This window comes from Truncatella angustata (genome assembly GCF_020726525.1).
Source record: "Truncatella angustata strain MPI-SDFR-AT-0073 chromosome Unknown BKA67scaffold_2, whole genome shotgun sequence".
Taxonomy (NCBI): Eukaryota; Fungi; Ascomycota; class Sordariomycetes; order Amphisphaeriales; family Sporocadaceae; genus Truncatella; species Truncatella angustata.
In genome coordinates this window covers 7,695,946-7,714,155 of record NW_025763382.1, presented here as the reverse complement: position 1 = coordinate 7,714,155, position 18,210 = coordinate 7,695,946, and the positions used below count along the sequence as shown (strand labels likewise).

The following is an 18,210-nucleotide window of genomic DNA, read 5'->3' as shown; positions in this document are numbered from 1 at the left end:
CAAAACATGAAGAATCACAGTACAACATCCATGGAGCGAGATAAAGCACTCAGCATCTAGACTCGATTCCTATCTGATCTGACGAAGATAAGTAAGTTAGACCCTGGCCGTTACACACACACACACACACACACACACACAAGTTTATTACGCCAGGGTCGTTCTCCTAGAGGGCAACTAATGCTGTAGTACAAAAACGCTTCTGATGTTTCCGTCCTATTGTTGAATTTGTAAGCTGAGTTTGGGCACTTCATTTTGATAAATTACCAATACCAGTTCTGAGACAGAAATCTCACGGAAATTATGTATTTTAGTAGTATGTCGATGGTTCCTTGCGCTTCGAGGTACAAATTTGGCTGTGGTGTATGAAAACAATCAAATACACGATGGCCTCAGTATAGCGCAAGAACCAAACCCTATCATTAGTTACTAGGATTCAATTCCGACAATAGGATACAGGCCTGTTTCGCGCTGTGCTGGCAAGCCGCCATGGCCCAGCAGATGAAATGTTATCTACTTTGTACAGTATCTTACAGAAACCAAATTGATGTTGGCGGACGCGGACCAGATCTTCGTATCGGTTTTCTTGTACTACTACACCTCTGCATGAACTGATTTCGATCGGCTTCGAAGCAGGAACGTAATAATGAGACCGCCACTATCACAGCCCGTTAACCGGCATACGCTAGCGCCGAAATTGAGCTGCATATTCAATAACGATCCATGCATTAGCTTTATTCTTCGATATACCTTCGAGGGTCACGATAAGCTAAAGGTCCAGGTATTGAATATACTGGTATTGGTGATTCATGTACTTATAGATTGATCCAAGGTACATTCTGACATGCACCTTATTACATAGTGCTTTGAACTTCGGCTCACACCCTGAAACACGCAACTTTTGAGAGCTGAAAGGGTGAAAAGCTCTTCGCAAGGATCCGAAGTCGCCTCTACAAACGTACTTCTCCACTAATAGCACACTGTGAAGGACATACAACTCGAGCACCATGTAAAGAATTTCACCCATGTCTGATGCCTTGCATGATGGACCTTTGAAATTGTGCGCAAGACCAGGTGTACAGCTAGTGGGCACTTGGAATGAGTTTGTCCACGTTAGGGGAGCGGTGTGTCGTTCTGGCATGGATTTAGGTGCGGGTGGCTTTTGTCTCTAACACTGCCACGGGCCCTTTTTGCATCTAAAGACGGTCTGATTGGACCTAGTTGATCGTGTCTCGGTGAGCATCCTATTTGTACCCACACGTACTGAATTTGACACGAGCACTGTGCCGGACGGTGAAGTCTAGAATCATATTGGAATGTCTGAGGACAAAAAGCCCTGAGAGGTCTGTTCACGGCTGCATTGCGAACCGTGTGGCAATATGGATGACTATAGATGTCCACAGTGTACGGAGAGCACTCCGTACACTAAGGCGACGAGCTCGCGGATCACCGAACTTGGGAAGTGGTGATCACGTGACTAAGCCAGTGGGTATATGCCCACTTTCTGTACACCGATATTCTCTTTTGTACTCTGAGACTTCTATATACTACTTGACAGTACCTATACTATCATTTCACGCTTAGAGCGTTACACTTGCGATCCCATGCTTGGGCGAGCACCGTATTCACTATCCTATGCTCTAGCAGATTTAGGCCCAACGGGGTGCTAGAGATAACGAGAATAGTGTCCCTAAAGTGAAAGGTCGGAAGTATTTTATAGGAAAGTAACGTTGGATTAGATAGACGAGGAGCTTGTATTGCCAATATCCGTAGATAACTGATACACGGCATTTGACTTGCACGCTGTTTTGACTTATTTGCTAACCAGCTGCTGCCGGCTGTGAGGAAATCTCTAGAGAAATGGCGCTAGCAATGACTTTTGGTAGCGACCTCCGTACTACCTAGGCCAAAACCTATGTAGTTGCATGTTTGTAGTCGAGGCGTCCAATCACCTATGAATAAATATGGAGATGACCCTGATGAGACAAATATCAGTAGTATCTATATGCTTAGCAGCGCAAGTCAATTTCCTATGTCGTAAAAAGTTCCTCTTTCCATTCGAGTCCCCAATTCATCTACCACACCATTTCCCCGCATGATAACGATCTCACACTCACAATGGCAACCAACGCAGAGCTTTCCGGCAGCGTCTTCACAAAGACAATGCACGCCACAACCTATGACTACATATCTCCACTAAAGCTAGACCTAACTGGTAAACACGTTCTGGTCACTGGTGCTGCCTGGGAGGATGGAGTCGGATATGCCACAGCCACAGCCTTTGCGCGAGCCGGAGCTTCCGCGATTGCTGTAGTCGATGTTCACGGCGTATCGGATGACCTAGTCGCGAAGCTCAGGATGGCCGCCACGGAAGTTGGACGCCCAGAACCTTTGGTGGTTAGCTGCACCGTAGACATTGCAAATAAGGACAGCGTCCAGGCAATGCACGATACCGTTTCACAGGCTTTTGGCCATCGCCTCGACATTCTCCTCAACAACGCGGCCCACCAGGAACCGTACAAGTCTATCCTCGAGTCAGATCCAAACGTGTACTGGCGGACGTGGGAGGTCAATGTACACGGACTTTTGAACATGGCTCGGGCATTCCTCCCCTGCTTGCTCTCGTTCCATAAGAGCAGCGGCGGTATGTGCACAATGATCAATGTCTCTTCGTCAGGCGCACTGAGCGCGCGCCTTGGGAGCGGGAGCTACCGAAGCTCGAAGCTCGCTATCCTAAGGTTGACCGAGCACCTGCAGCTAGATCATGGCGATCAAGGGCTTCTGACGTTTTGTGTGAACCCCGGGGCGATCAAGACCAAGATTACTGAAAACCTAATTCCCGAAGAGATACGGGATAGATTGCCCCACCGTCCGGCTATTGCTGGTGATACAATTGCGTGGTTGGCTTCCGAGCGCAGGGAGTGGCTGGGTGGGAGATATGTAAACTGTCCATGGGATATGGAAGAGTTTGTGGCGCAAAAAGATGAGATTATTGAGAAGGATAAGCTGAAGATGAGGATGGTGTTCTAGTATCTCCATTTGCCTCATTGGCTTGTCGCTCTTGGATACAAGATGGTGAAGACGTGTAGAATGTTATTGGTATCATATCACACCCATTTTCATTTCGTGCCACGCACGCAGAAGACTACGCCTCACTCTGTGGGGAAGTCAAGGTATTCCCTGCTAACGTAACCTATGTTAACCAACGTCAAGTTATCGAATATAGGGCCGGCTATGCTTGGGCTCAAAAGCGTTCTGCAGCCGGCCACCTCTCTTTTTGTTCTATTTGATTCGTCTTCGAAAGGGTTGCTACCATTATAGTACAAGAAATCATCCGCATCTTTTCCCATCTAGATGGCTCGCCCCGGGTCCCAAAAATTGGGCTCAACGCCTATTTGAACACTGGCTGATATTCTCGATATTTGCAGTCAATCATTTCCCGGATCTGCTCGAGCGTGTCTCGGTAGCACCCCTCGCGTGGCATAAAGTCAAGGGGCTCAACTCGACCATACGCAGAGATGGGGCAACGAGGCCAGCTACGCCAGCAGTTCGATTTGCTCCTCAACGTTAGTTGCCATCACTCCTGCTGCGCATGGGAGGCTCTTCAACCTGCTACATGAGATACCCATGATTCGGGCATTTTCACGCGGATTAAAAATATATGCGTTCATGCCCAGAAAGGACATGCTTTCAAGTTTCATGGTACCAGTGAGGTTGAAAAGTGTACTTTTGCTTGGGAGCCAGAACTAGATTGTCCATACTCAAATAGAAGAGAAGAGAGAGAAGGATAGGAAGCCGATTTTGATTCTCTGTGTACTGTAAGATGGAAACTAGTGCAGAGTCTTTGTAGAGTGGGCGAACCCGGTGTTTACATGTCACTATAAGTACATCTTCCCCTATCGTACCGTAGTCTAGTAAAGCAGTTCCTCCTTACAGATCGCCTTGTCGACTTTTTTTTCGTTAGTTCTAATTTATAAAGCCGTAACAATTGTATACACTACTGAGTATGCAAACTGCCCACTGCCGCACGACAGGGGTCTGCTGACTCATTCCGACGCTCGCGCGCGGTCTCCATTTTTACGGCTTTTTAGCGCCGACCAAAAGCTCCGTATCGTTCTCCGTTTCGGGGCTCCCTGCCGGAAGGCCGTTTTGTAGACACGGATTTAACCAATTAGATTAAGACGTGTTCGGAGCCAGATTTAACCAACTTCGATCTGTCGACACCCTCTTTCCCTCGCTCCACACTCCCTCCATGACCTCCAACATGGTTGTGATAAATGTCGTCGAGTCCTGTTTGCCGCCGGAAAATTGCACTAACGACCGACGCTTGACCCGGCCGCGAAAAACGTCTCCACTAGGCACTCTTCGAAAACAACCCTGTTACCCGTGCTGTATTTAAAGCCAAGTTGTATCGCACTTTCTTAGAAACAATTGTCAGTCAGACTTGTCCCAAATTCTTGCTTTACTATAATGCCATCTACATGTAATGCCGACAGGGTGCGAGGGAAGAAAGTGCATGCGGGCCCAATAACTGCAACGGAGAAAAAGGCTAAAAGCCGAGAATACACGACTGTCTACCAAACGCAAGAAATAGACGTTAGTCCGTTCGTTGCACCTTCAACCGCAAAAGCGCGTAACAAGATATGGGGCGAATGGCTTCAGTAAGTGTCTCAGTGCAAGTCTCATTTTATACAAGTGTGAATAGTGATGTTGATGCGGATTATAAACAGACATTGCGAGGATGCTAGCACCGAAAGCGTGTCGGCGTGGACGATGTTTCTCAGAAATTCCCAGTCATCTGAAGGCCAGGCACCTTTCAGAGCCTTTTTGCGCACTTACGTCGAATCCTCCGTCAAAAAAACTTTGGTCCTTGGACCAGAAGAGTTCGTCTACGTAAGAACGGTTGACATGGCATTCACCGTGCAGGAGGTGTGGCGCCGTCTTGTTGCCGCTGCAGAAAATCATGTTATGAGTGCATTGAGGCAACAATATCCATCTGAAGCTAGTACCTGGCGCCTCAGGTGGATGAGCAAAGAAGAAGGCAAAAAGGAAGGGCCGGCCTTCCGAATTGTACAGGTTCGTAAACAGAAGCATTTTCGTACTTCTGATGCCTTACCAAGCACTGGTATTTCTTTTTAGTTGTGTCTGACCTTGTATAGTGGATATTTCAAGAGCTTGCTCCAGAAATTGGTCTCTGCACAGATCCCTCTTATCGAAAGATTGAGATGACAAGCACCGACGTCGATGTCATTCTTACCACTCTATGGTCTGAAAGCCACAATATACCGTGCGATCCCGATACAAGAGTTGATTTCCATGCATTTATCCTCTTCGCAGCCATTGGCGGGTTTAGACGTGGTACGATTTTGAAAGTCAAGTACAATCAATTTCGGGTAGCAGTTGTCCGTGATCCCGAGGATCGGTCTCGGCGTAAGATTGTCGTGACGATTACCATTAAGCGAAACAAGATCAAAGAGACAGCTAAGACGACACGCTTACGCAACGGTGGCTAGTAAGTTGAATGGATCATTTCTATGTGGGTTTTTCTGACTAGGCTTAGCATTGGATTTTCTATCACCCTTGTCCCATACCGTGTATTCTGCCTTGCTAGCCTGATCATTACAAGAGCAATCCAGCGAAATGCCTTTGAGGCAGAGTTCAAAACCATCGACGAGATCTTCGATCAACCTGATTTGGAAGAGTCAGACTTCGTCCCCCTCAAGTGGAAGCCTGACTTTGCACCCAAAACAGCATTTTCTATTTCCTCTAGTACGGCCGATACACTATGGTATCTTGTGCTCCTAGTGGCAGGCCTTCGAGAGGCTGCACGGCTTTACAGTCTTCGAGTAGGTGCTGGAGCGCGAATGGATGGTATGTGTTCATTCCCCATCACAATCCACTGGTGATTCAAACTAATATTATTCAGGGGTAATTTCCGATGCACTACGCAACTACGTAATGTCGCATAGTACTGGCGTTTTCGAATCAAGCTACCAAGGCCACGACGTCCGGAAAAGCTTAATGGAATTGGCATTCGGTACTCGTGCGGGTAAAGAGGAACTATTGTTTGAAAGGCTGCGTGATACGTCCTTAAGTAGGGACCCAAATGCGCCAATTCGGATTTCTCCGGAAGACGAACAGCGATTCGAGAGTCGTAATGACATCCGCCAACTTCGCAGCGCCATAGCAACGACTCATGATCGAGGTGAGAAAAACAAGCTCCGTGCTAGTCTCCAATCGAATCTTACAACGCTACGGAGACTACGACTGGAGGAGATCAGGGCCGAGTACTTCAAGCACGTAGACTTCATGCGAGCGAAGGGACTGTCAACTGCCATGTACGGTCTGTCCAGCCGAAACAGCGGGGTCCTCAAAACACCAATCGCCGTGATGGTCACATCCCTTCTCAAACCATCAGCTAATGAATCTGTTGCTGATCGGGACTTGATGACGAGGCGGTATATGAAAGCCGTGCTGGGATTCCTAACCGACTCAACTACCAATAACGAGAAACTTCTCATCAGTACTGTGCCGAGTCCAAAAGTAATTGATGGTAAGATTAATGAGAAGTCTCGTTGTCTATTATGCAAGAAGACATTCTGCGACCGGAGTGCGCTTACAAGGCATTACAATGGACACATCGCCCTGTTCGATCAACCATTCCCATGTCCGGAATGCGATTCTTACTCAACTACAGCGATCGATTCGCTCGGTAGAGCAGAATGGAGTAACCATGTTGAGCGAACTCACGGCCGACGTAACGCACCCAATTGGTCTCAGTCAAAGAATTCAGAGAGTTTCGGTTGCTTGATCTGTTCCTCGACTCATACATCATTTACAGCACTCATCGGCCACATCAATCGACACAACGGATCTAGTCAGCAAACCTGGCCAATGAGCTGTGCCGAATGCGTCCGGATGGGTAAACCAGAGGTCAAGCTCGGAAGTTTATGGTCGCTACTTGAACATTTACAAGTTATCCACATACCTTCCGCTAAGTTTTGTGGCTTATGCGGGCATATTTGCTCTACTTCGAGCGGCTTGACCAGACATTTCACCTTGAAGCATAAGAAAGATTTCGAGACACCCCTCTCATGTCCTGCATGCAACGATGCGGGAGAGAAGCCAATGGAGATTGATGGTTTTGCTGCCTGGCAATCACATGTGTCATGTGATCACTCGAGCTGGAACTTATACTCCACCAGTCCTAAAGTTGTCGAATCTTTTGAGATGTACAAGGATGGTTCCCTATCCACAACTAAATCTCTGGCTCCGCACAAACGCCAACGTGAAGATCTCGAAGATTACTCCAACGAATTCAGTGATAACGAAAACTTTGATGAGACCAAGTTTTACACAACCATGAATGGGGTTAACACTGCTCTTCAAGTAGGGTTTATACCAGAACAGAACAATGTAGTCACGAGGGCGGAGCATATTGCGCCAGGAGATGATGAGCCTAGCTATATCACTTTACAGGCTAGCAACCACTACCCAGATCACGAACGGGATCGCTGTGATGTGCGCTCAAACAGCTCCGCTCCCTTGATCGGAGAAATGAGCTCAAATCAAATTCTTGATTTCATCGATCCGGCTCTACAACTCTGTACAACACAAATCGACCTAGGCAATATGCTTACACTCGATCACAGCTGTAACGACTCTGAAGCGAATAACAACTTCGATAATGCTGAAATCGACTACTCAATCGCAGAAGATCTTAGGAGTCAAGAGTTCACCGTTGATTGCATCCTCGAGAGGTGGAAGAAGGGCCAATTCTTGCTGAAATGGTTTATTGACGGCACGTGCTCCTGGGTTGCACGTGCTGACATAAACGACAAGCTTCTTCAAGATTTTGAAATCAATTACAAAGGATTCAGACAGGGAGTCACGGTATTACGCAATAGAAGACGAAATGGTAAACTCGAATACCGTGTACGATGGGAAGGTCGCCCAAGCATTGAAGATTCATGGGTGCAAGAGAAGGATTTAGATCCCGAATTTGCAGCCGACCTCAGGGGAGATTTGCCCTTGAAGCCAGCAAAAAAGCGAAGACGCGTTCATTGACAAGAGCTCCTGAGCGATACATAGTTAATACTGCTTAGTAAGTAGCCTGACTTTGTAGAAAAACCTCTAGATTGACCCGCAAAACTCAGTAACATACCGTCGTCATTACACCTTATATTTGAAGAATAGTTCCATATAACAATTGAGCTCAGATAAATCCACAGAGCAAGGAATTTCCGTTAGTACAGGGCCTAAAAACCACTCGGCTATGACGAACTATGTAACTGGATTGTAGATAGACCTAAATTGAAGCAACTTGGTTGAAATGTCGAAATATAGATTTTATGATATGGCCTTATCGTAATGTGGTCCTTATAAGTACTACATATCCTAGTTTGCTATGTGGACCAACAATATGATGGCATAGGCTATTGCCCCCGTTTTTGAGGTATGACATCGCCGTGGAGCCCAGCACTTCCTCCCTTAGCTCTTATCTGCTAATCAAACTTCCCAGGCTTTTTGTTGCAGGCGGCTACTGTGCTAGGTCATGCATTGTGTTTATTAGGCATCGCTTTGCACAGACGTATTGCTGCCTCGAATGAAGAATGTGAAGGGAAACGCACGCAAAAGATTCGTGGGCTCGACACTGCCTCGCCAAAAAGGTCATGAGAGTATGAGTGGACCTTATTGTGATCTATACCTAGTAATTGGCAAACCAAGTTTAGAACTCACGCAATGCCTGAAAAAGCCTATAAATACTATGGCCAGTCGCCGTAATCAGTGGAAGCCATCTCTCCTCTATCTACATCTTTACCATGACTCTCATCAATAACTTACAATATGGGCTGTTCGGAATCTCTACACTTGCTTCTATTCTACGTGTATCGCGTATTATTTATCATTATAATATGACTAACGAACCAGGATTTCATCAATTGTTACGTGTGAAATTCTCTCGTATATTCGGGGCACTGTTTGTAATCGAGATGATCGCTTCAACAAGTATCAATATCGCGTTCTGCCTGCTCATACAGAGGTCGGGCTTATGGGCGATCCACCTCTCGATCTCAATCACCATTTGGAGTATGACAGCACAAGTAAGGGGACCCGAAAGCCTGAGTCATTTTGGTTGCTAATATACCTAGTGTTTATGGGCGTTGAGTAGTTGGTATACTGATCTGCCTGCCTTCTACCCTCTCAGGCTGGTCGTGGGTCTATTTGCCAGTGCTGGCGTGCTTGTTCTAGGCGCAATTTTGAAGATCCAGTGTCTTGGTAATCTCTTCATTATCATCTCTGCCACTTCTTACCGAGCATGGATCGTTTGCGAATGCATAACGTTCTATAATTATGTGTGCGGTCATAACAGAACAACAAATGATCGCATGACGGCTCGATTGCGACTTCAAGTCTGGCTACAACTGATGGTCTATTTCCTCATCAACACCACTTTGTTTTGCACAATCTTCTTGACAAGCTATGGAAATCCAAGTCTTGATTCGATAACAAGACCTATAATTTTGCTGGTAGGTATTACTCTATTCTCGATAGTACTTCACTAATCTTTTCAGATCATTTCAGCTATCTATACCACTCAAGATCTCGCAATAGGAATCTTAGAGGTGAAGAGGCGGGTGCAGAATATTGGTCGGTTTTGGAGGATAGTTGAGCCCACCATGCATAACGATCTTGAGCTTTCACCGCCGGCTTATAGGTAGAAACGCAGGACTTTGAAAATGTCCAGGGCTAAATGCTGTTATCGCCGCTGGATTCCCGGTCAGAACGATTAGCCCTGATAAAGTCAAAAGAATGGTGTGCCTCTAATCGAAAACGAAGGATGAAACAATATTCAACTAAGGAAATCCAGTCAACAGGGAGTGACAGATTTGATATGGCACAAGGTGCGAACCAGATTAGGCTCATCGCCAATGGAAGCGGGTCTACTAAAGGGTCAACTCCAAAGAGTTTCTCGAGATGTATTGACCCGCCAAGAAATAAATGGAGTTCACTAAAATGATACCATCGCCCCAAATACTCGAAACCTGTTGATGTAGTTTTGGATGCACAGAATCCTGTGCTGATAAAGGTGTTATTCGGATTTTCAAATAGTAAGCAGTACCCCCTGAATTAGCCACTGGTCATGGGAGAAGTTCATCTAATCCGCAAATTATCCTGCCATACAATGAATACTTTGATTCGTAGGTGATACTTGTGAGGCTTTATAGCAGCAGCAACAAGGCATCACCTACCTCTTCGCTCATACCAAGCATGTTGTCTTCTACCCTGACGGCCGCCTGTATGCTTTCTTCTTTCACTGCACTATGTCCTTCTTCTCGGCGTTTGACTGTTGTGAGCATTTCGGGTCATTGAGTGGGTAGCTCGCTTACATATGCACGAATGCTTCGAACCGAATAGGTTATTTGCAAGCAAGAGAGCCTGGAGAGATCATGAAACCTCATGCAATCGACGATTCTGGCGATGCTTTGAGCATTGATTGGAGTTACTTGCTGGTACTCTTCTCAACTGCTTCTTCAGATGTCAAGCGTGGATAGTCGGACCATTAGACTACCAGAGTCGATGGCCTTTGTGCCTGTTGCAGAAGTTCATCGCACCGTAATCACTGGCAGCATTACCTTCGGAACATAGAGTACGTTGGATTGGCATCGATTCAGACTAACTCCAAATTGCGTTGCGAAACACATTTGTAAAGAGCTTTATTTCATCCCAAGCAGCTGCGCCTAGCGCTAGCCAACATTACTTCTTGCACGGTTTCATTCTTTAGTACTTTGTCCATCCCTTCCAAGTAACCAGCCGGCCAATCAATCATCCAGTATCTGCAGTAACCGAGCGCATACTATGACAGGGTGGCGCAGCGATGTGGGTTTCTGGAGGAACGGAAGCAGGTCGCAGAACCTGAAGGCTGTCACATGCAAAGAGTAAGCAGTCATGAGTTTCTCAATATAAGGGGCCTCTCCCTCTCAAACTCGAGCTCCATTGTTGTCTCTCTTTATTTACTATTTTCAATCACCCATCATGGTCCGCAAGCAACCCCGGATATCCGTTGGAGGCAAAGCTCCGTACATAAACCCGAAAATATCTATCAACGACGGTAATGTTTATACGACATCGGAAGAATCCCCATCAAATGGCCTCTACATCGTGGCTGGTATATGTCATTGGCACTTGTCTGACGGCACAGTCTTGAAACACTGTGGAACCCAAATTTCAGATATCACTAGCTTCGTCCTGAACAGCATCGCTTTTAAAGTTGGTGATGTTCTATTAACATTGGATGGGCTTTCAAATGTCATTACTATTTTTGCGAACAAATATACCCGTGGAACACAGCGAATAAGCGATCTCGATGCTATCAAGGCTATCATCACTGACATCAGTGACCAACCGAGCACCATGGCAAAGGATGGCGAATGTAATGTCGTTGCAGAGATCATATTCTCCACCCCAGAATTTCAACAAAGAGATGCCATCTTTCTCACCAAGGAGAAATTGATTTGGATAAAAGGTGCCGACAAACTCACAGTTGAGCTACTTTCTCAACATCTGGACCTCTTTTCCACTTTGAGGAGCAACCTAGGCTTTATATATAAAAATCAAAAGCTACCAATATGGAGAATTGAACAGCAGCTCCCACCACTAATGTCAATTTCTCGGAGGGGAAGCAAGAGATTATGGACAAACAAACCGACAAGGCGACTGCGACCAAAAAGGCGCCCAGGATCAAAGGAAGACTATGGGGGATGGTCTCGACGCTTACGTTCATGGGTAGGAGTGAGAGATCAATCAGCACGCTGATATGAATGGATATTGTCTGTGGCTAGGATTCAAATTTGAAATCTCTGAGTTCATGGGACGCTCTGACCACTGGGTGACTTCAACTGTTGTGATATGAAGCAAGAACTTTGTTCCATGCAACAAAGCTCCTGGGTATATACACAGATAAGCTTATATGAATTGCAAGCATATTTAACATGCAGTTGTGCGCACTGTTGGCAGTCTTCTAGGCATGGATATTCATACGTCTCTAACATGTTTCTTTGGCCATTGAAACTCACCTCTCCTCATCAAAATCATAACCTGCTAATTCATCTCAACGGTATCGGTCAAGCTTCCTCTTGCGGCTCCAATTCGTTGAATACGCGTCGAAATGGTCTAACGGAACCTGCGAGACGTACTCTCCGGCAATCAATGCGAGTGCTTGAGAGATGCATTATACCAAACGCCGACGAGTGGTCAAAGAAATAAGACAGTCTGTTGAAGGAGCGCTTGAACTCAAAAGTGTCTTGGATTACAGTCTCAGAAGTGAGCGTTTAACCATCCGGGAACCAGCTCATGTACCAACTAATTCAATGCCTAGGAATTCCCCAGGCGTAACAAAGTCTCGGTATTGCACGATAATTGAGGAGTGTTCTTACAGGCTCAACATGACCCTCTCTGGCAGCCAGGTGGATACATGGACTGCCCCAACAGTCGAGGATTGTGGGATCCGCGTCCTTCTGCAGAAGAAGGTCGATAATCTCTGCGTGGCCTTTCTTAGCAGCCCATGATAATGTAGTAAGACCCCTGATATCGTTCGTATTGAGTAGTGTAGGTTCTCTGTTGAGAAGAAGTTCCACCACGGCTTTTGTGTCCCGTTTTCGCAGCCGACAAAAGTGGAATGCATCCGGCTTTGTTCGCAACGGTATGGTCAGCACCCTTCTCGAGAAGCAGCTTGACCACGTCCATGTGCCCGTTCAAAGATGCATTATGAAATGCTGTGATTCCGTATGGAAACGTTTTCGCCTGTTTACAAATGACTTAACTAAAGAAGTTTGCTAAGAATTGAGTGTACAGCAGGCAATAGACAGTTGAAAGAAAACGTTGTATCGACTCCTAAGAACAAAGATTGCATGAAAGCGGAGATAGGGCTAAATCAGACCCTATTTTTACAGGATGAAACTGGCATCATTTCCGTCGTCGCACGAAGCATGCTTCAATGCGGGGTATGGAACAGCAGGCTCAGCCGCAAGCCCGTGGATTATACAAGATCAGGATCGAGGCTCATTTACGCATGCTGATTTGTTGCTTGATGTCATAGAACGATGCGCAGTTAGGCTGCCCCTTGTTATCATGTTGTGAGGTTGCGAATGATAATAAGTACAAAAAGAACCGCGCAGCCGCGATAGGCAGTCCACTACCACAATGTGTGCATCGTCTCTGATTTCCTCCCATCTTTTCTTGTCCCTGCGTAACAACCTACCAACGATTCCTGTCTACGAACGCAATCATGGCGCTCCTACTAGATCCTGTACAGCGTGGTTTGATCAAGTCGATGCTGAAACTAAGGCTCGGAAATAAGGTTATCGCATCTTAATTAGCATCGTCAACTTGAAGTTGCATTGAATTATAGCACATAACGATCGTCATTGGAAGAGAGATAAAGCAAGTAAAAACCGGGAATGAATGAGGCCGTTAGGTTAGATTTAGTAAGCAGATGATGACCTTTTGAACAATTTTTTGTCGCGGTAGTTAAAGGTGCATGTCAGCAACTACTTACAGCCAGAAAAAAACGAAAATGGACCTTGTTATAATTGTTATCCAACTAAGCCCGCGACACCCATTCCGCCTTTCACTGTAACAACCGTAACCCCTCGCAACGCTCAGTGGACCCATTTTAATTAGCTGCATCTCAAAACATCAGCACAAGTGGAAGTCAATGCCTCCTTGTTTACCATGACATTAATTCAAGCATCATGACCGAACAAAGAAATGTAATCGAGCTGGAAAGGTTACTAAAAGAGGCTCTGGAACGCGCCAGAGAAGCAGAGAAAGAACAACAGGAGGAGCGACGACGCGCCGAAGAAGCAGAGAGAGGACGACAGGAGGAGCGACGACGCGCCGAAGAAGCAGAGAGAGGACGACAGGAGGAGCGACGACATGCCGAACAAGCAGAGAGAGGACGACAGGAGGAGCGGCGACGCGCCGATAGAGAGCGGCAACGAGCCGAAGCTTCCGAGGAACAGACACGATTAACAACATTAGACGAATACATCGCTGCTTGTCATCTCTCAGTATTCTCTAGACTCGCCATTGAAACAGACCCGCAGTTAACATCGAGGGGTCTCATAACCAATCCACGTGATAAATGGTGTCCGGAAAATCTGAGGCCATGGCCCGACTTCCTGGAGCAGCAAAGAATCATCTTCGGCACACTCTACAATACATTCCCTACCGAGAGCCGTGTTTTCGAGAACCGAAACTTTCTGGCCGGCTTGGGAAATAGAATATCCCAGCGACCAATTGCGGACGAGAAGACCCTCGAATATTTTCTACATAATAGCGTGGAGGATCCGGTCAGGGCCATCCTAGAGCAGCTGAAAAGGGTGGAAGAGATCGGTAGCGCCTATCAAATTGGAGATGGTATCATCTTTGAGAACCATCCTCACGCCATCAGTGATGTCGCCGAGGAGGTTGTTGCAAGGGCGACTCCAGCGTCACCGCCTCGGACGCCAAATCACCGACGCGATCTCAACCAGCTACGACCAGATCAGATCTGCGTTTACCGAGCCGACAGCTCCATGTTAGCACCGCGTACCATGGTCTATGTTTGCGAGTACAAGCCCCCTCACAAGCTGACCGCTCCACACTTCCGTGTCGGGCTCCGGGCCATGAATATCTACAAGGAAGTGGTAAACCGGAAGCTGATACCGACCTCTGCAGACCCTGACGCGCGCTTTCAATACCACGCAGAGAGGCTGGTGGCATCTGCCATTACGCAGACATATCACTACATGATGGAAAGTGGTCTTGAGTATGGCCTGCTTACCACGGGCGAGACGATTGTGTTTCTCAAAGTCGATTGGGCCGAACCCCAAACTTTGTACTATCATTTGGCGGAACCTGGTCCTGAGGTATTGGCTCATCCGAACAATGCGAACATCTGTTCGGCTGTCGGTCAATATTTAGCATTCACATTAACGGCTCTCGGCGCGCCTGGGGACCGTCAGCAGCACGGACAAGAGGAGCGCCGGAGAGCTACAAATGGCCTGAAGAAGTGGGCTGAGGATTTCGAAACAACACTACGTTCTGTTCCAGAAAATGAACGATCGGCATCCTCAGACAACTCATCTTGCTATATACCTACCACCTATGGAAAGGTCGATCGTTCGCCGTACCGCTCGCCGCACTTTCTCCGTCGAAGGAGACGACCATCAATTAACGAAGTGTCTAGGGAAACGTCGAGAAAGGATCTGTCAGAATCATCAGATGACGAAGAAGCAGCGCCACAACCACCGAGTACTCCCACTCCCGCGGGACGAACTGCAGAAGTAGTTCGGCGCAGCCAACGTCTGGCGCGTCGACCTCGTCCAGGAGGAAGTGGCACGCAGGAGCAGCCGTACTGTTCACAGAGATGCCTCTCGGGGCTGGTTCAAGGGGGGTTCCTGGATTTGAATTGCCCAAACGTAGCGCTTCACCGCAAGGGTGACACAGGCGGCCGTGAGCATCATCCTGTCGATCATGCCGAGTGGATTCGCCTTCTTTGGAAACAGCTGGAGCAGTCTCTTGACGACGGAATTACGCCCCTAGGCAACGGTGGTGCGCGGAGCGTACTTTTCCGAGTGACCCTGCTTACATATGGTTATACCTTCGTCAGTAAGGGCACGGTGCAAGCCTTTGTCAAGGACCTCGAGAACGAAGCTGCTGTCTACCAGCGTCTCAGGCCGGTCCAAGGTGTGTACGTGCCCGTGTTCTTGGGCGCCATTGACCTCCGATCAATGAGCAAGATTTATTACTATGACTGCCGAGTGTACGTTGTGCATATGACATTTTTATCTTGGGGTGGATTTGGTGTTTCGCAATCGGTGAATGGAGGCGACCGGCTGAAATCCCTCCAAGATGAGGCCATTCGAGCACTGCAGGCCATACACCAGGAGGGGGTGATTCACCAGGATGTACGAATGGCGAACATGTTGTTCAATCCTGAGACGAACGGGGTCATGCTGATTGACTTTGAGCGGGCTTCATTGCTCACTCGAGCTCGTCGCCCTTTGGCGCAGTTGGTGCCGAACAAGCGGAAACGAGGGCCAGGCAGGACGAATCCTGGAAAGGTCGCTCAGACTCCAGAAGGTGGGAGAGACAGAGGTAGGTCATTTGTGGAGGACATTTTGACAATGAGAACTGTATTCAGTGGATCCATCTACCAGCGTCGAAAGGTGTAGCCCCGTGGTATACTCCTTGGCATTCAGTCGCGGCTCCCCACTTCGTTGTGGATATCAACTGTCCCGGCTGAGAGGGCATCCTTCGCAAAATATGTCTTAGCCAGTACATTTCCCAGAGTTTTACAATGATATCTACAATGCGTCACGGGTATCTTCTGACTCCTCAGTGAAGCATGGGCCATTTAGTAACTGCTCAGCCGTTGTGCGATCTCGAGGGTCCAGCTTCATGATCCTTAGAACAAAATCCCTATCCACAGGGGGAATCTCACGACGCGTATATAGAGGGTGATAGTCCGCTCTTTGACGAAGGCTAGAGTGGATGGCCTCAAGACGCAAATTAGGATGCTGTACTACGCTAGCTTTCAGACTTGACCAAGACACTGGCAGCATTGGCAGAAGAATTCAGCACGACCCTATCGCACCAACGAAGGCCGCTAGCACATCCTAACAAGTCTTTACAAGGCTTAATGGCAGAGCGCAAGTTGGACGTTGGATTCGTGGCCGATCCCGAAGCGGGGAAGGATTCTCGATGCCATTGGTCTCAGATTCTCGTTCCGGGTGAGCTCAAAAGTAATCCATCTGCGGATGTAGCATCAAAAGCGTCGCTTGGCCTTGGGACATACGCGAAGGAGGTGCTTGCTGCTCGAGACACTCGTCGTTACGTCCTGGGATGTACCATTTGTGAATCTCTCATAAGAATATGGGAATTCGACCGGCTTAGAGGGGTCGCATCCGAACAGTTCGACATTAACCAGGATGGACTTCAATTCGTTTCTACTATCCTTGGCTCTCTGTGGATGAATGAGGAAGAAAATGGGTTCGATTCGACTATCATGGCTGTGGATGGGCAACGATTTGTCAAAATCGAACGGAACAGATCGACGGAACGCATCATCAACGACAAGTGCATGAACCGCGCACGTTATATTACAGATCGAGCGACAACCTGCTGGAAAACCCATCACGAAGGAGAGCCACAAACGCCGCTCGTCCTCAAGGACTCGTTGCAATACCCAGAGCGTGACGACGAGGGCGTGCTATTTCGCGAGGCCACTAACAAGGATATGGATTATCATCACGAGATTGTCACTGTAGGCAACATGGTAGACAACGTTCGTCTCAACGTTCGACGAGATCTAGATATCACGAGGGCCCTATGGGCCAGAACGTTCGGGGCCATCACTAGCTGGGCGGCAGCGAGGCACCAGTTTGACCACACGACCGTTTCACGCCAGCGGTGCTACTACGGCTTTACCGTATCGGCACCTTCCCACTGGAACCTAGATCCTGCTCGCGGTCTCCGACAAAGTCGAGCAGCAATGCATTACCGAATCGTTTATATCGACTTGTCATTGTTCGGGACGACGGAAAGCCTATCTGCGAGGCAAGCTCCCGGTCAGCTCTACTCACAGCACTGGGAGGCTGCATTGAAGGGCACAGATCCTTGCGGGAAGCCAGCTTCCTGCGCAGAGACATCAATAAAAATCTCATGATAAACGAGGATGACAGTAATCCATCATGGTCGTCATTTTTGATTGACCTTGACTTCCAATCAAAGAGCAACAAGAACTATCTTCCGGGGCAAAGGGAACGACCGGCACCAGGGCTTTCATGGCAGTCGGAACGCTTTTGGGAGAGCAGCACTCATGCACGACCTAGAGTCATTCTTCTGGGTTTGAATATATATATCCACTACCGCGGCCCAGGTGGGAAGAGTAATGTCCATCCCTGCGTAGCGAGCCACCCTGTGTGGCGAGCTAAAATGCAGATACTTCGTTTTCAACACGACCTACACATCGCCCTCATGAATGCAATTGTGCAAATTTGCGTGAATTCGATTCCTTGGCTATCTGGAAGCCTTAGGATCTGTCCTAAGCAAAAATTACGCCGTCGCCGTCGCGTAATCTCATAGGTTGAGACCATCATCTTTCCGTCGCAGCACAAGACTCCTCCAAAACAACCCCACCATTGGCTCTCGCCACTCACAATA

At 47.6% G+C, this 18,210-nt stretch overlaps 6 protein-coding genes across 6 annotated transcripts; 5 read left to right on the top strand and 1 right to left on the bottom strand.

Moving 5' to 3' along the window:
* Window positions 1-2,118: 2,118 nt before the first annotated feature.
* On the top strand, window positions 2,119-3,030 carry BKA67DRAFT_656802 (uncharacterized protein; the record flags this gene model as incomplete). Its single annotated transcript, XM_046107010.1, has 1 exon — window positions 2,119-3,030. The coding sequence occupies one exon, from the start codon at window positions 2,119-2,121 to the stop codon at window positions 3,028-3,030; it is 912 nt and encodes a 303-aa protein (XP_045962882.1).
* A 1,440-nt stretch (window positions 3,031-4,470) lies between these two features.
* Window positions 4,471-8,067, top strand: BKA67DRAFT_533773 (uncharacterized protein; the record flags this gene model as incomplete). The annotated part of the gene is made up of 5 exons (XM_046099759.1): window positions 4,471-4,661; window positions 4,731-5,076; window positions 5,160-5,512; window positions 5,561-5,871; window positions 5,927-8,067. 5 exons carry the CDS (start codon window positions 4,471-4,473, stop codon window positions 8,065-8,067), a joined length of 3,342 nt encoding a protein of 1,113 aa, XP_045962881.1.
* A 755-nt stretch (window positions 8,068-8,822) lies between these two features.
* BKA67DRAFT_533772 (uncharacterized protein) lies at window positions 8,823-9,828 on the top strand (the record flags this gene model as incomplete). The annotated part of the gene is made up of 4 exons (XM_046099758.1): window positions 8,823-9,104; window positions 9,153-9,530; window positions 9,576-9,651; window positions 9,749-9,828. The coding sequence occupies 4 exons, from the start codon at window positions 8,823-8,825 to the stop codon at window positions 9,826-9,828; spliced, it is 816 nt and encodes a 271-aa protein (XP_045962880.1).
* A 1,209-nt stretch (window positions 9,829-11,037) lies between these two features.
* Window positions 11,038-11,817, top strand: BKA67DRAFT_533771 (uncharacterized protein; the record flags this gene model as incomplete). The annotated part of the gene is made up of 1 exon (XM_046099757.1): window positions 11,038-11,817. The coding sequence occupies one exon, from the start codon at window positions 11,038-11,040 to the stop codon at window positions 11,815-11,817; it is 780 nt and encodes a 259-aa protein (XP_045962879.1).
* Window positions 11,818-12,555: 738 nt separating this feature from the next.
* On the bottom strand, window positions 12,556-12,786 carry BKA67DRAFT_514491 (uncharacterized protein; the record flags this gene model as incomplete). Its single annotated transcript, XM_046097649.1, has 1 exon — window positions 12,556-12,786. A coding segment is annotated over one exon (231 nt), but the record flags the coding sequence as incomplete, so codon positions are not given.
* Window positions 12,787-13,754: 968 nt separating this feature from the next.
* On the top strand, window positions 13,755-16,220 carry BKA67DRAFT_512165 (uncharacterized protein; the record flags this gene model as incomplete). The annotated part of the gene is made up of 2 exons (XM_046097452.1): window positions 13,755-15,165; window positions 15,268-16,220. 2 exons carry the CDS (start codon window positions 13,755-13,757, stop codon window positions 16,218-16,220), a joined length of 2,364 nt encoding a protein of 787 aa, XP_045962877.1.
* Window positions 16,221-18,210: the final 1,990 nt, after the last annotated feature.